This window comes from Callospermophilus lateralis, chromosome 10 (genome assembly GCF_048772815.1).
Source record: "Callospermophilus lateralis isolate mCalLat2 chromosome 10, mCalLat2.hap1, whole genome shotgun sequence".
Classification (NCBI taxonomy): domain Eukaryota; kingdom Metazoa; phylum Chordata; class Mammalia; order Rodentia; family Sciuridae; genus Callospermophilus; species Callospermophilus lateralis.
This window is the reverse complement of record NC_135314.1, coordinates 41,323,229-41,339,174: the sequence shown is the minus strand read 5'-3', so window position 1 is coordinate 41,339,174 and position 15,946 is coordinate 41,323,229. Positions and strand designations below refer to the sequence as shown.

The window sequence follows — 15,946 nt, the reverse complement described above, 5'->3', positions numbered from 1 at the left end:
TTTTCTTATGAAATAAAAACATGGTCCAACATCTATTCTTCCCTCCCAACTTAGAAACAGAACTTCTAATTTTTAGATAAGTTTGTGGTTAACCAGAACACAAGACTATATATCTCAGTCTCTCTTAGCAGCTAAGGGCCATCTACCCTAATTCTGGACATTATGATGCAAGCAGAATTATAGTATACAACCTCTCAGAAGCTTCCTTTTTTTTTCTTTTAAATTTTTATTTGTTCTAATTAGTTATACATGACAGTAGAATGCATTTCGACATATGTAATATAACTTTTCATTCTTCTGGTTGTAAATAATGTAGAGTTACACAGATCATGTAATCATATAGGCACATAGGGCAATAATGTCCGATTCATTCTACTATCATTCCTACCCCCAGGCCCCCTCTCCTCTGTTGACTCCCTCTCCTCTGTATAATACAAAGTACCTCTATCCCCCACCCCAACTACTGTGAATCAGCACCCACATATTAGATAAAACATTCAGCCTTTGGTTCAGAAGCTTCCTTAATGACAGGACACATTTCCTTCTGAATTTTCTTTTTGTATCCAGGCTGGCTAGAATGTGGAGGTGATGGCTGGAGCCTTAGCAGCCATTTTGAACCAAAAGACAGAAAACAGGTTCTAAGTATAATAGTAAGACAGAAGGAAGATGAATCCTGATTAAGTTTGCAAACCTATTCTACCAGACTAAATTGCCTACCTCCAAATTTATATCAGAAAAATAAATTTCCACGGATGATATCACAATTAAAATATGACCATTATGTGTTTTTTCTCAATCATAGCAGAACTTAAATCCAACTGACCTAACAGGAAGCCACAGAAGAATATTAGAGAAGGAGCAACATTAGGAATAGAGAGATCATTTAGAAAGGTCCCTGGGGAATCCAGGTAAAGTTTTCCCATACTAACCATCTAGATTAAACTGGAATTACCTGGGAATTTAGCAACACTATTCTCATATTCATCACTGCCTATCTTACAAGTTTAATGAATGGAGTTCAGATTAATCAACATTCACAGAGATAATGTATATGCTATAAATGTGCTTTGAATATTATAAAAAACTAGTATAAATGTAATACACTGGTACATACATGCATAGATGATAATGCACAATTAGAGAACATTTTAATTCTGTCTCTTTTCCAAAATAATCTTAAAGTTATTAAGAGGAAGAAACCTCCATTTTACAGCCAGATGAAGAGAATAAAAACTCTAAGCTTCCAACAAAAAGCCTACAGGAAGTTGTGCAGATGGGAAAGACGGGAATCTGTCTCTGCATTTGTTCATTAGCAAGAATATGAATCTCAAAATAGCTTTTTACTGAATCTAGTAAAATTCATATTGGGATGGTCATCTCTGTATTCCTCATATCATTTTTTTAAAATATATTTTTAGTTGTTAGTGGACCTTTATTTTATTTATTTATAAATGGTGCTGAGAATTGAACCCAGTACCTCACAAATGCTGGGCAAATGCTCTAGCACTCAGCTACAACCCCAGCCCCCTAAAATAATTCTTAAGTGTTACCTATCGTCTCAGATTCACAGTAAAAATATGGCACCACATAGCAATGAAATGATGCTGGAAGACACTGAAGATTCTTCACATTATTTTCTCGAAGCACATGATCACATAACACAGAATTACCACAATGTGCATTTCTCAAGAGTAGTATTCTGTATCCCAGTATCCAGTTTGAAACAGAATATTAATGCTGAATATTCCATTTAGCTCTTGAGCACCAAGACACCATAATAAAATTATAAGACATGTTGCAACAAATAACTTCACTAAACAAGATTATTTTAGAACCTGATATAAAATGGTTCAATTCTCTTATCTTATAAATATCAATACAAAGACATGTAATCATTGAATGCTTACTTTCAACAAAATATCCACAATGCGTTGTTGATATTCCACAGCTTGCTTGTCATTTTTAAAATCTTCAAAAGTCTAAAAAGGAGAAATGTTTAAAAGCAATTATTACTTGAAAAGGAAACATACTAAATTAAACATATTAAATTCTTTGTGGATAAAATCCAAGTAAATTCCCAAATATGATAACCACTCTACATTTTCTTATGCACCTTTAATGATAAGTTATTTTTAGGAACTCAAGTAAAAAGTTAGAGGGCTTAATATATCTAAGACCTTAAAAAAAATCAGTCACTGGGGCTGGGGATGTGGCTCAAGCAGTAGCGCACTCGCCTGGCATGCGTGGGGCCCAGGTTCGATCCTCAGCACCACATACAAACAAAGATGTTGTGTCCACCGAAAACTAAAAAATAAATATTAAAAAAATAATTCTCTCTCTCTTAAAAAAATCACTCACTAAGAAATATTTATATATTTCTTATATATATATATGTATATGTATATGTAGTGGTTATCATACAATCAAGAAGTGTTTGAAAAAGTAACGCTATCCCAAAGAAGACTATGAGTGTGTAAAGAAAAGAAAGAACACTAATGGCAAGAGGAAATTTGGAAACAAAAGTCAGAACAGATGGATGAAATACCAGACTCAGACATCATTCAATCTGTTACTTAGAAACAACTGAAATGCTGCTTATTAATTGTCATGAAAAATAACTCCCATAATTTACATGACAATTTAGAAAAATGGATATTCAAAGACAGATTATTATGGTAAAAATGTCTAAATGTTAAAATTTTTAACTCTACTTACAAAGATTAGATATTTTAACCTCAAATCATTGCCAAATAAAGTACTTTTTATTTTATATTCCTGCTTAAATGGACCAAATATATTTTAAATATAACATGTATCAAAGAAAATGACTACACCAGATTCTGTTTGGCAATATATAATAACAGGATGTCACATAAATACCTAGAACATACAGGATTTATACATGAAGGAACTGAAATTGTATCCATTATCCAATAGTGGAAATTAAAATATGTCCTATATAAGAAATTGACAGAAAACTTCAAGATCTTTCTTATTGTTTTCACTTGGCACATTTGGGTCTGAGAAATGTTTAAATCCACCCAGCAATAAGTTACTGCTATTTTCTTGAATCAAGAACAATGGTCCATCCCAGCAGCTCAGGAGGCCGAGGCCAGAGGATTTGTGAGTTCAAAGCCAGCCTCAGCAACAGCAATGCGCTAAGCAATTCAGTGAGACCCTGTCTCTAAATAAAATACAAAATAGGCTTGGGGATGTGGCTCAGTGGTCGAGTGCCCCTGAGTTCGATTCCAGGTACCAAAATGACAACAAAACAATGGACCATATATCGTCCCAATAGATTACCTTTCCCCCAAAATGGAATTTCATAGCTATGAACTTTTAGGAGTACCTCAGAGTTCTATTCAAATCAGAATACTTGCTGGTCTTTAAATGGGCCCTGAATTGCCCCAGCTTCTCCAAAGTGCCATTGCTCTATTAGCATGCCTTTTCTTCCATTCTCTTATCTGGCACACAAAAGGTGCTTTAAAAATAACTTTTGAATTCTCTAATTATTTATAGAGAAAAACAGAATTTTTAAAAAATTGGTTCTAATCAGTTATACATGACAGCAGAATGCTTTTTGAGACATTGTACACAGATGGAGCACAATTTTTCACTTCTTTGGTTGTACATGAAGTAGTGTCACACCATTGTGAAATCATATGTGTACCCAAGGTACACATTTCCATTGCATTCCACCATCTTTCCTACCCGCGCCCCCCTTTTTTTTCAACTAGTCTGCTTTGCTGCCAGTTAGTTGAGAAATCCTGAAATGAGTTACCAAGGAGATTATAGGATCTCTTAATCTGGAAAGCTCAATCAGAAGATATTTTTATGTTTTATGTGGGTTAAATATGACCCTGCTTGAAGTCAGGAAAATACAATAGAAAATTTCTCAGTTATATCTTTTGACATATGAGAATGCCACACACACACACACACACACACACACACACACACACACACACGTTTCTCTCTCACTCTCATCCCAGTCTGGGATGAGATGTGACTGGGATGAGATGTCACTCTGTAGATACACAGGGTACAATCTGCTAACGTAAGTGCTATTCATCTAAAACACGAAAGCATGGAACATTAACAAATGTATTTAAAAAACTACAGCAGTGACAGCAAAGAGAAAAGAATTTTCTTAGCCACTTTCCTTTTGGCAGCATGTAGTCACTGTTCTGAAACAGATACTGAAAATCTGTTTCTATAAATATAATTAAGTGGTGACATACTACAGTGTGAATGTTATGATACACATAATGACATATTTTGGTGGTAGTTAACAACTGCCACCAAAATGGCACATCATTGCTAGAACATTATCATGCCACAAAGATGCTTCTAAATATTCAATGTTTGTTAGAGGAATAATAAGCAAAGATGTCTTAATGGAGAATTACAGTTGCTTAACCAAAGGTGGACTTAAAACCCTAGTTTAAACTAATCTGTGAATTTAGGCATAAAACCTTCTTTCTGGAATCCCTTAAAATTTACTATGGGGTTTCTGGATGATAACGAGAGCAAACTAAATCCTAATGCAGGAGTCAACAAACATTCTCTATAAAGAGCCAGATAGTAAATATTTCAGTTAGTAAATATTTCAGATAGTAAATATTTCACCACTGTAATTCTAGTTCACCATGTCAGAATTCTGGAAGCCTTTGTATCTAACTATATAATTAGCCCTATCTTTTCACATCTTGGTTATCCATATTGCCATTGTCCAAATTTAAGCCACCATTATGTTTTATCTATATGACTCCAAAAATTTGCTACCAGATCTCATCTCCAATCTTATTTCATTTCAATCCATTTTCCATATGCTATGGTCTAAATGTTTGTCTCTACCCCCTCCAAATTCATACTGAAAATTGAATTACCAATGTGACAGTATTAGGAGGTGGGCCCTTTCAGAGGTGATTAGAACATGAGGGCAAAGCCCTCATGAATGGGATTAGAAACCTTACAAAACAGGCTCCAGAGAGATCCTTTGCCCATTTGCACCACTTGAGAACACAGCAAGAAGGCCACACATTAAACAGAATCTGCCATCACCTTGACCTTTGAATTCCCAGCTTCCAAAACTGTAAGAAATAAATTTCTTTTTATTTATACACCACTCAATCTATGGTGTTTTGTTATAGGCTCAAACTGACTAAGACAAAAGAGTCAGAGGGGAATCTCTTTAAATCATGATATTCCTCTTCCTAAAAGGCTTCAACAGTGACCTACTTTTGTAGAATAAAACCCAAATTTCTTACTATAGATTACAAGGCCAGTGTCTGCCTCTCTCTCTAGATTTCTTTCTGAACTTTTTCCTATATTTAAAGATGCAGACATGCTGAACTTTTTTCTACTTGAGTACTCACTGGTCTGTCTCATTTCCAGCCTTTTGAAAATACATTCTGACCTTCTGCCTAGAATATCTTTCTGTACTCTTCACTGAACTTCTACTCATCCTTGAGATTTGGTATGAGTATCATTTCATCCAAGAAATCTTCCTTAATTTTCTTTAGGTGCCCCTCCTAAGTGTTCCCAAAGCATTCTGCACTTCCCCTAAGGCACATGTTACACTGTGGTATAATGTGTTACCTATAAGTCTGGATCCACTTCCTCCATGAGGGCAGGATTTACATCTTGTCAGTTAGGGATACATCCCCCAGTTAGTATAATATCCCCTAACTCAAATATTTTCCAAGCAAATAAGAGAAAGAGACCATTCTGCAGCCTTACTATAAATGCCAATATCATAATTCAGACATTGACATAATACCAAGTGTGCTTCAGTACTACCACAGCCTTTAAAAAATAAAAATTAGGGCTGGCATTGTAGCTCAGTTGTAGAGTGCTTGCCTAACACAAATGAGGCATTGGGTTTGATCCCCAGCACCACATAAAAATAAATAAATAAATAAATAAATAAAGGAATTATGTCCATTTGCAACTAAATATATTTTTTTTAAAAAAATTTAAATCATGCAAAATTCTTTGTTTTCTCTACCACTCTTCCCCAAACCCCCATCATTTCCTGTTTCTTTTTGCCTAAGTGCCAACTTATGTTCTCCTATAGAGGTCCAAGGTCTAAACCAACTAGACCTAACCTCCAGTTCTGAGTTTCTTTTTCCTTCTTTTTATGAAACTAAAGTTATAGCTGCTGAAGTCAGATTTTCAAATTAAACCAATTCAAGCTATGATATAATAACCTTCTGATGGGTACTTATCTTTTTAGAATAATTTAATAGTTTATTGTTCAACTTAAAAAAGTAACATATGCTCACAGGGAAATCTGACCCATCTTACAAAGTTAATTACTATTTTTTTTCAACTGTACTTTCATTTTATTTTCATCTTATTGTAGAAATCATATTAAGGTAGTTCTATAATGTACAGTAGAATAATGGGAGGAAAACTTTTAAAGTCATTTTAGAAACTACAATGTGTTTGTTCATCCTAATAACATTCTTTTATATAATAATTTCTTAAGAGATTTCTCATTTTAAACCAATATTACTTTTTAGTTGATGAAAATGGGAGATTGGAGTTTATTATTGGCTGATGTGGAAATATCCTGCAGAGAAAAGATGCAGTGAGTTACGACTGAAGTCATATTGAGGTTCTTGAGATTGAGCATAATTCAGAAAATAATCAGGAGTTCTTGGCCACATCTTGACTATAACTTTGATAGGATTATTAGTCAATGAACCCTGGGTGGTAGCCAATGGGAAATCATGCCAGGGAAAGTAGTTGCCAGAGGACCTAAGTTCTGTTCAATCTATACAAGTGGAGTAGGCTGCCACATTGTGAAGACTGAAAAGTTTGTTTGTTTTTTAAAGTTTTTGCTAAATAGACTATTAAGTAGTAAAATAAAAATCCAAAGTAGCTCTCATAAACCAGATCCTCTGTGAAAATCAATATATTCTTCAAAAGTTATTTTTTATGTCTAAAACTGCTTTGCATGGGAATGTTAGCAAAAATAACCTAAAAGTGAGTTATCCAAAGAGGAAGTTGAAAGTGGTGTTAGAAAAGGACATTGATTTTTGTCAGAAATAACCATGAAATGACCATAGGTGTATTGTTGACATGGAAAAAAAAATCTGATAATGGCAAATCTCAGAATTTTAAAATTTAATTAAAGAAGAAAAGTTCAAGTTTTTTAGAGGGATACTAAGAATGCAAGTACTTGTAAGATGTTGCTATGATCCATAATATATAGTAGTAGGGTATTCTTGATGTATATACATACACACACACACACACACATATATACACATACATATATTTATATTATATAATAGGGTGTTATTAATTAATGATACAGAACACTTTGAAGAACTTTTGTAGCCAGATGTTAATATTAACTATGAAAACATATGCTGATTATAAAAAATGCTTAGAGTATTAATAGAGAGCATATACTGACAAATAATTTACATATGCAAATATAAGTGGAAATCATCTTAATCTAATCATCCCCAATTTTCTCTGTATTGCATTGCTAATGTTATAACTTTAGTTTGGCTTTTTTATATATTTATTTTTTAGTTTTAGGTTTTAGTTTTAGTTTATATATTTATTTTTTAGTTTTAATTTATATATTTATTTTTTAGTTTTATTTTTATGTGGTGCTGAGGATTGAACCCAGTGCCTCATGCATGTTAAGTGAGCACTCTACCACTGAGGCACAACCCAGCTCTAATGTTGTAACTTTAAACTCACCTTCCTATTATGATGAGAGCAGGGTACCAATATCTCTTCCAAGAAATTAAAAGATTTTATGAGAGTTTTTTAAAAAAATGGGCAAAGTTAAAATGAAGGAGAAAATTCCTTTTAGACCATTTAGATAAGTTAGATGTCATTATACTTGAAATCAGAGGTAAAATATATACTCAATTAAATTTAGCTCTGAACTTACTGGTCATAAAGATAGAAATGAAAATGATCTTACATAATTGCCACTGATTATTAGTTCTACAGATTTTCTTTTCTCACAATCCTTCTTTGAGTTACTCCATAAACTATAAAGAATAATCCATACTATATGACATTCTGTTATTACTTAAAAATTGGTATCAAAATCTATTGTATTCTGATGATCTTTCCTATATTTGTACAAAATAGTCTCAGCATACACTGAGAGTTTACATGGGAAGATGTAAGACTCCTCCCGAGTATTTTTTTTTAATTTCATCCCTAATTTCTTCTGCTATCCATTGGTCATGCAATAGTATATTATTTATTTCCAGATGTTAGAGTAGCTTCTATTTTTTATTTTATCATTGATTTCAGATTTCATTCCATTATGTTCTAATAGAATGCAAGGTATTATCCCTATTTTTTTTTTGTATTTTCCAAGAGTTGCTTTGTGGTATAAGATAAGGTCTATTTTAAAGAAGGATCCATGTGCTGCTGAGAAAAGACTATATTCAATCATTGATGGAAGAAATACTCTATATATGAGAAAAGACTATATTCAATCATTGATGGAAGAAATACTCTATTTATGTCTGTTAAATCTAAATTACTGATTGTATTATTTAGTTCTATAATTTCTTTGTTCAGTTTTTGTTTGGAGGCTCTATACAGTGGTGAAAGAGGTTTGTTAAAGTCACCCAGTATTATTGTGCTGTGGTCTATTTGATTCTTGAAATTCAGAAAGCTTTTTTTATATACATAGAAGCTCCATTGTTTAGGGCATAAATACTTACGATTGTTGATTCCTTTAAGCAGTATGAAATGTCCATCTTTGTCCCCTCTGATTAACTTTAGCTTCAAGTCCACTTTACTGATATGAGGATAGAAACCCCTGCTTGTTTATGCAACCCATGTGAATGATATGCTTTTTCCCATCCTTTCACCTTCGGTCTGTAGATGTCTTTGCCTATGAGGTGACACTTTGGAGTCAGCATATTGTTGGATATTGTTTTTTAATCCAATCTTCCAGTCTATGTAATTTGATTGATGAGTTTACATTCGAGGTTATTATTGAGATATGATTTGTATTCCCAGTTATCTTGGTTTAATTTGTATTAGTTTCTCCTTAGACTGATTATTCTTTTAGTATATAGTTCCTCTCTTTGCTGTTTTTCACTTTTCATTTCATCTCCATGGAATTTTTGCTGAAAATGTTCTATAGTACAGGCTTTCTAGTTGTGAATTCTTTTGTTTATTATGGAAGGCTTTTAGATCATCTTCAAATCAGAAGCTTAATTTTGCTGGGTATAGAGTTCTTGGTTGGCATTCATTTTCCTTCACAGCGTGGAATATATTATTTGAAGACTTCCTAGCTTTGAAGATCTGGTTTGAGAAATCAGCTGAGATCCGAATTGGTTTTCCCCTAAATGTTATCTGAGATTTTTCTCTGGCAGCCTTTAAAATTCTATCTTTGGGCTCAGGTTGTAGCTCAGTGGCTGAGCCCTTGCCTCAAATACATGAGGCACTGGGTTTGATCCTCAGTACCACATACAAAAATAAATAAATAAAACAAAGATATAAAATAAAATCCTACCTTCATTTGGTATGTTAAGCATTTTCATAATAATGTGCCTTGGTGAGAGTATATTGTCATTTTGTACATTCAGAGTTCTGTAAGCCTCCTATATTGGATTTTCCATTACATTCTTTAAGTTTGGGAAGTTTTCTAATATCATTTCATTAAAAAGATTATGCATTCCTTTGGTATGTATTGCCATGCCTTCATCTATCCTGATAAATTTTAAATATGGTCTTTTCATGTTATCCTATATTTCTTGGAAGTTCTATTCATGTTCTCTTAACATCTTCTCTCCATGGTCAACTTTATTTTCAGGATTATATATTTTGTCTTCATTCCTAAAGTTCTGTCTTCCAAGTGATTTAGTCTGTAGATAATGCTTTCCATTGAATTTTTAATTTGGTTTATTAATTCCTTCACTTCAAGGATTTCTGCCTGATTTCTTTTCAAAATCTCTATCTCTTTATTGACGTGATCTTTCACTTCCTGAATTTTGTCTCTGATTTCCCTCCTTATACCATCCTTTACCTCATGGGTCAGTTTAACTATGTACATTCTAAACTCCTTCTCTGACATTTCTTCTGCCGTGGTGCCAGTGGATTCTATCATTGGCACATCTTGGTTTGTTTGGGATAATTTGTTCCTTTGTTTTCTTATGCTATTTGTGTATCTGCCTATTTAGCAGTGTAGATCTGAGGCAGTACAGTTTCTAACCTGTAGACTTATAGTGTCCCTGAAATTTTCCAGTACCTCGCCTTTAAGAGGAAGACAAATAATAACAGCAATCAATGCAAACAATATACAGCCTTACACCAAATAGCTCCTTGTATAACATCTACAGTTTTGTTGCAATAAACAGAAATGATGTGTTCAGTTATTGTCTATAATAAAAACTGTAAGTTTGCAAAAGAGTTTACAATTTCAAATGGTGGACAAAGAGAAACAGGAGTAGTATAGAATATGATTTTATGAGAAATGAGGAGAGAAGATAGAAGTAAAAAAATTATAGGAAGAGTGAAAGAGGGAATAATAGAGGTTGGCTGTTAGCAGGAAAAAAGAGAAAAAAATCAAAGGAAAAAGAAAAATAAGAGAAAAAACATATAATAAAAATTTTTGAAAAAAAATTAAAATAAAAACAATTAAAAATACAAAGATAAAAGTATAAATGCAAGAATACAAAGTGAAACTGCAATATACTATTCAGACATCCTAGTCCTCAATAAACTGATTCATGGAAAATAATTGGTTTCAAAAATGGTAAAAATGTGGGAGAAAAAATAAAAAGAGAAAAAAGTCTCAATGAAAAATTGAACAATTGTTTCTGTTGGAGCTCAAAAGTTTCTCAGCTTCCCTTCTCAGCAGTTAGATGGGATTGTCTGGAGTCTGATGCTTGCTCCACCCTCAGGGTGGATGGGGTAGCTAGGGTGAGATGGTTAATCCTGGAGGCAGAACTCCTCGAGTTGGGGTGTAAGCTCAGGAATGCTTCTAAGGTATGCTCTTCACCAAATGACAATTAGTCTATAGATTTTAAGTCAGAGCACCTTCAGGACCTAGTAATTGCCAGTCCACGCTGGAAGACTGCACTCCAGGAATCTCCTTTGGTTCCACTGTAATATAGGAGCCTGTTTTTAGTCCCCTACATTGCCTGAGGGCCCCACAATTTCTGGTCTCTGATTCACTCCAAACTCAATCTCTCCAGCCCCTGTCCTTTTGAATTCCTGATCAGGTGCTTCTCTCCCAACTGGTCCTGAGGTCTGGGAGCAAGGACCTGCATGCCAGTCACAAAGATAAGTGCTGGACTGGGTGAGTCTGGCGGCTATGTGATGCATGGGGTGAGTTGAGGTCCTGCCATGTTGGGGCCCTGCTGTTTTGTGTCAGGTGGATCAAAGACAGGCACTGAGACCCAACAGTCAGCAGTGAAGCTACAAGGGATGGGCTAGATTGGGGGCCAGGGAGGGGATTGGGAGACTGGAGACTAGGGACTGGGAAGCTGGAGGGCCATGTTGGGTGCCAGATTGATGCCACATTAATTCCAGACCTGGTGGGACCAGGAGACTGTTGGATGCTGGACTGAGTAGGGAGTTAAGGGACCAGGCTGGTGCCAGGACCAGCAAGTGCTGGCCCAAGTGGGCCCCCAGGAACCTGGTAGGTGTCAGACCAGCTGGCTGGGCAGGCTGAGAGCAAAATAGCCTCACACCCTCTTCCAACCTTCCAATTTTGATCCATTATAGTCAGCCCTGTCAATCCTTGCAAGTCTCAGACTCAAGGAGATAAGGAGAGCCCAGCTTTATCCTGCCTCTTTAACCTGTGTTCCCCTGGGCAAACTACTCCCAGTATTTGACTTTCCACAGGATGGCTGGGATCAGACAGGCCCACACCAACCTAGTTACAAATTCAAGGATCTGGGTTTCCGGTTTCCAAAGGCTCTGCCACACTGCACTCCCCAGTTAATCACTATTAACATTTAAGTATGCTTCCTTTTTGTCTTGTTTTTTTTTTTTTTTTTTTCCCCTCCAGATACTGGGTAAATGTAAGTGTGTTCCACATAATTGTGAGCCAGATGTTTTCACTAAACACTATAAATAAATGCACTTTCCATCTTACCAAAAGCTTTTTTAAAAAATAATTATAATACTATTAAATGGGATGATTCATCATGTTTTATATAATTATTCCCCTAGGGACATTTTCACAGAAAACCTAGCTCATCCAAATTCAACTCTAATTAAACAGGTACAAGGGTGTTTTACAGCAGGAAACTTCCATGTTCAATTTCAACTCCAGTTATTTTCCACTGTCATCATCACCACATTTCTTCAGAGCCCTTGTTCATATAGTTTGATGGGTGCCATAGTTTATGAAATCAGAGATGCACTACATTAGTCTTGTTCTTTTTAACTTTTGATGAATGTGTTTTAGATGATATGTTGTTGGTTATCTTTGTTTTGTTTTTGGTGCTGGGGAGTTGGGGATCAAACCCAGGGCCTTATGCATACTAGGCAAGCACTCTACCACTGAGCTTTACCCCCAGCCCATGAGTGTGCTTTAGAGACAGACACACAGCAATAGAAGAGGAGAGGTAGGGCTCTAAGTAACAAGAGAGGACATAAGGGTGGCACAACAATAACAAACATCTGAAACACTGCCCAGGGCATAAAAATTACACTCACATAAAGATTTTAATTTTTCTTTCTCTCTATTAAAAAAATTATCACCTTGATGCCTTTGACAACAACTTAAAATCAAACTGTTTCTTACCAGTGCCAATACATTTAGAAATTCTCTTGTGTCAAAATGTAGCAAAGTCCGAACATAAGGATAGATTTCTTCCTCAGGGGATGCTTCTGCCGAATGTAGGCGAATCAGAAATTCGAAAACCTATGAGGAGAAAAGCAAATTGTTGATCATTTTCTCTTCTTATAAAGTATCTTATTGAAGCAATGATACCCATCTGGATAAAATAAAGGCAAACTAAATTCAGTTCAAATCACCACTGTGTAAAAAGTTCTCTCTTAAATCCTCTCTCAGCTAAAACTGTCCACTTTAGCGAAAGCAAGTAGGCTCTCTCCTATACAGGCAGTAGTTCCTGAGCCAAGTGTAATCCTCATCTGCAATATCTTCAGTGCATCTCAGTAAGAAGTCTAAACAACTAAAAATGCAATGAAAACAGTACCAACCTGGTTTTTAACCAAGGGAACAAGATCTTCAGGGATATCACCAAGGGGATAGGCTCGACCTGCCAGACAACAACTAGAAGAAAAGAATGGGAACAGATCTGATCACTTGCAAAAGCGCAACTTTGAAGTGAGTAACACACTATTCCTCAAACCTGAGATACTAGTTTGATCTTGAAGTAAGACTCAGTTTTTGTCAATTAGGTCAAGTTCAAAATCAGATCACTGTTAATTTACTGTAGAGTTATATATTTAATAATAATGTACGTATACTTCAAAAAACTAGAAGAATTTTGAACCTTTTTTTTATCACAAAGGATGCTTGTGGAGAGAGGTTTACCCTGATTTAAATATTATGCCATCTATACATTTATTAAGACATCACATGGCACCCCTAAATATGTACAAATTTTATGTTTTATGTACTCAATAAAAAACCTAAAATTTTTTTTAAAAAGATGACATACAGTTCAGAAAATATAGGATATGAAAATGATGGTGAAGTACCACATCCTGTGACAGAGTGGTGGCTTCCATTTCCTGCACTAAAGGGACAGAAAGGAATGAGAACACACTACCCTTACACCTCATACTTAGTATTTAGAAAACTGAATGGCAACATTAAACTATGAGTTACCTGTTAAAAGCCCCACTCTTAGAGACATTTAAACCAGTGATTTTAAGAATGGTGATTTTAAAAATGGGGCATGAACTAGCATAATAAATATCTGGAAAATGTCTGCAATAGGACAAGCCTTTAAAGAGAGTTAGAACCTGAGGCAAAATTCACTCTATAGTTTCTTGTTGTTGTTGCTGTTGTTGTTATTTTGTTGTTTTTCTTATTTTGCAGTGGTGGTACCTCCCCCCAGGGCCTTATGCATGCTAGGCCAGCACTCTACCACTGAGCTACATCCCAAGATCCTCTTGCAGATTCACCTCCAAATAAGACCTTCTTTATGATTAATGACCTACCTTGTGGACTGAATTATGATAAATTTCTTCTGAATATGTTTTCTTTTTGGTTTGGGGAAGAGCAACTTTAAAAATATTTGAACCAGTCATCAATTTTCAATATTAGCCTAGAGACAAGTGGATACCAGCATACTCTAAAGAGTTTAAAGTACAAATGATAAAGTACCAAGAAAACACAATATTCTTTCTCACTAAAGAGTCAATGCAACAATATATAATGGGTCTCAAAGTTAACCCTCATGCTAAACAAGACCTAAAATGAGACTCTGACAGGTTCTGCCACCTTCCTATCTTCCTGCCAACCAGTTATCTAGCTAAAAATTCTCTTTGGAGTCAATTCTGAGCCAATATAGTCTATTGGAATCAATTCTGCTCCAAGAGTAAGAGACAAAAATTCTAGTTTTAGCTCTATCACTTTTTCATGATTTAAACAAATCTCTTGCCCTTACATATAAACTAGAAATACTATATATCATACAGAATTTCTGGTAGTAAAAATAAAATATCCTATATCAGGGTTTCTCAACCATAGTCCTATTGATATTTTGGGCTAGGTATTTTTGTTGCAGGGATTACACTATGCACTGTGGGATGTTTGACATCCTGGCCTCTGCCCACTAGATACCAGTAATATCCTGGATGGATATAACTAAACATGTCTTTAAAGATTGCCAAACATGAGAACCACTACTCTGCATAAAAGAACTTAGAAAAATGAAAAGTACTATATGGCTAAGACATAGAATCTCTTAAATATATAGGAAAGTACAGAAGAAACATGGTCACAGATGAATAAATAAAAATCTCTTACCTAATATATACAAGAAGCTTGTTGCCCATAACAACTTGCTCATCTAAAACAGAAAAATATCTTTAGCAATTCTTTCTCAAAACCTTGTCAGAAATACAATCTTCATGTGGAAACAAAATGTAAAACTTGGCATTTAAGATGAGATAAATATATTTATTTCCAAACAACAGAAAATTGAGATAAGACCACTTAACTTAAAAAAAAAAATTCATTGGATTCTATTCATAGAAAAAATCCATGAGTTAGTCAAAGACACATGTGGAAGGAATAGACCTGAGGGTAGAAATCTATGTGCTGTTATCTTAAACCCTAGCTTAGGACCAGGGAAAGGTGTAAAGCTGGCAATGAGTTCAACTGTAGATCAAGACCAATTAACTGACACTAAGGCATAACTATGTCTTCTCATTTGTTAACATGGACTTTTACCACTCCTAGTTCAGTAGGGTTGAGAAGGCCATTGTTTCTAAATGTTTAAAGTAACTTAGCTCAAATAAATGATTCTTAGAGCCCTTTCTATTCTAACTTGTCAAAAAATGTAAAATTCTGTCATCTGATTATATAAACCAATATGTAAACAAAAAGGTATGTGAAAGATAATTAGGTCAATTTTTAGTCCAAAATGTCAAAGGCAACATAGAATGAAGTAAGGGTGAAGTAATCAGGAATTTGTGTGATATGCAGATTATGGGAATCTGTGGTTGGTAATAAAGATAAGGTAAAGTTTCTAATTTAGATATGTGAATATGAGACATAATGCCAGAAAAGACATATGTTTTATCCTTTTTAAATACTCTAAATATGTGATGTAATTCATACAAATTTGAGTTGCTAAAAATTGTATGAATAATTGAATTTTGCTTCAATTTCAAATGTTATTTGATTCAACTCAACCAGTAATATACAGTAGCAATTGCCTTACAAATATACCATATTCATGTTTATTGACTCATTAGGTAAACACTTTAATTGTTAGAAATCTCAGGTAGTGTA

General features: G+C 34.6%; 1 protein-coding gene across 4 annotated transcripts in view; it reads right to left on the bottom strand.

The window, feature by feature from the left end:
- Vps8 (VPS8 subunit of CORVET complex) overlaps positions 1 to 15,946 on the bottom strand; it is a 247,054-nt gene that overhangs the window by 130,841 nt on the left and 100,267 nt on the right. For all 4 annotated transcript variants that reach the window (XM_076868965.2, XM_076868966.2, XM_076868967.2 and 1 more), the window contains exons 25-28: positions 14,957 to 14,999; positions 13,177 to 13,249; positions 12,758 to 12,877; positions 1,908 to 1,979 (exon numbers count right to left, since the gene is read on the bottom strand). In XM_076868965.2, coding sequence (XP_076725080.1) covers positions 1,908 to 1,979; positions 12,758 to 12,877; positions 13,177 to 13,249; positions 14,957 to 14,999 — 308 coding nt within the window. The remainder of the gene's footprint in view (positions 1 to 1,907; positions 1,980 to 12,757; positions 12,878 to 13,176; positions 13,250 to 14,956; positions 15,000 to 15,946) is intronic.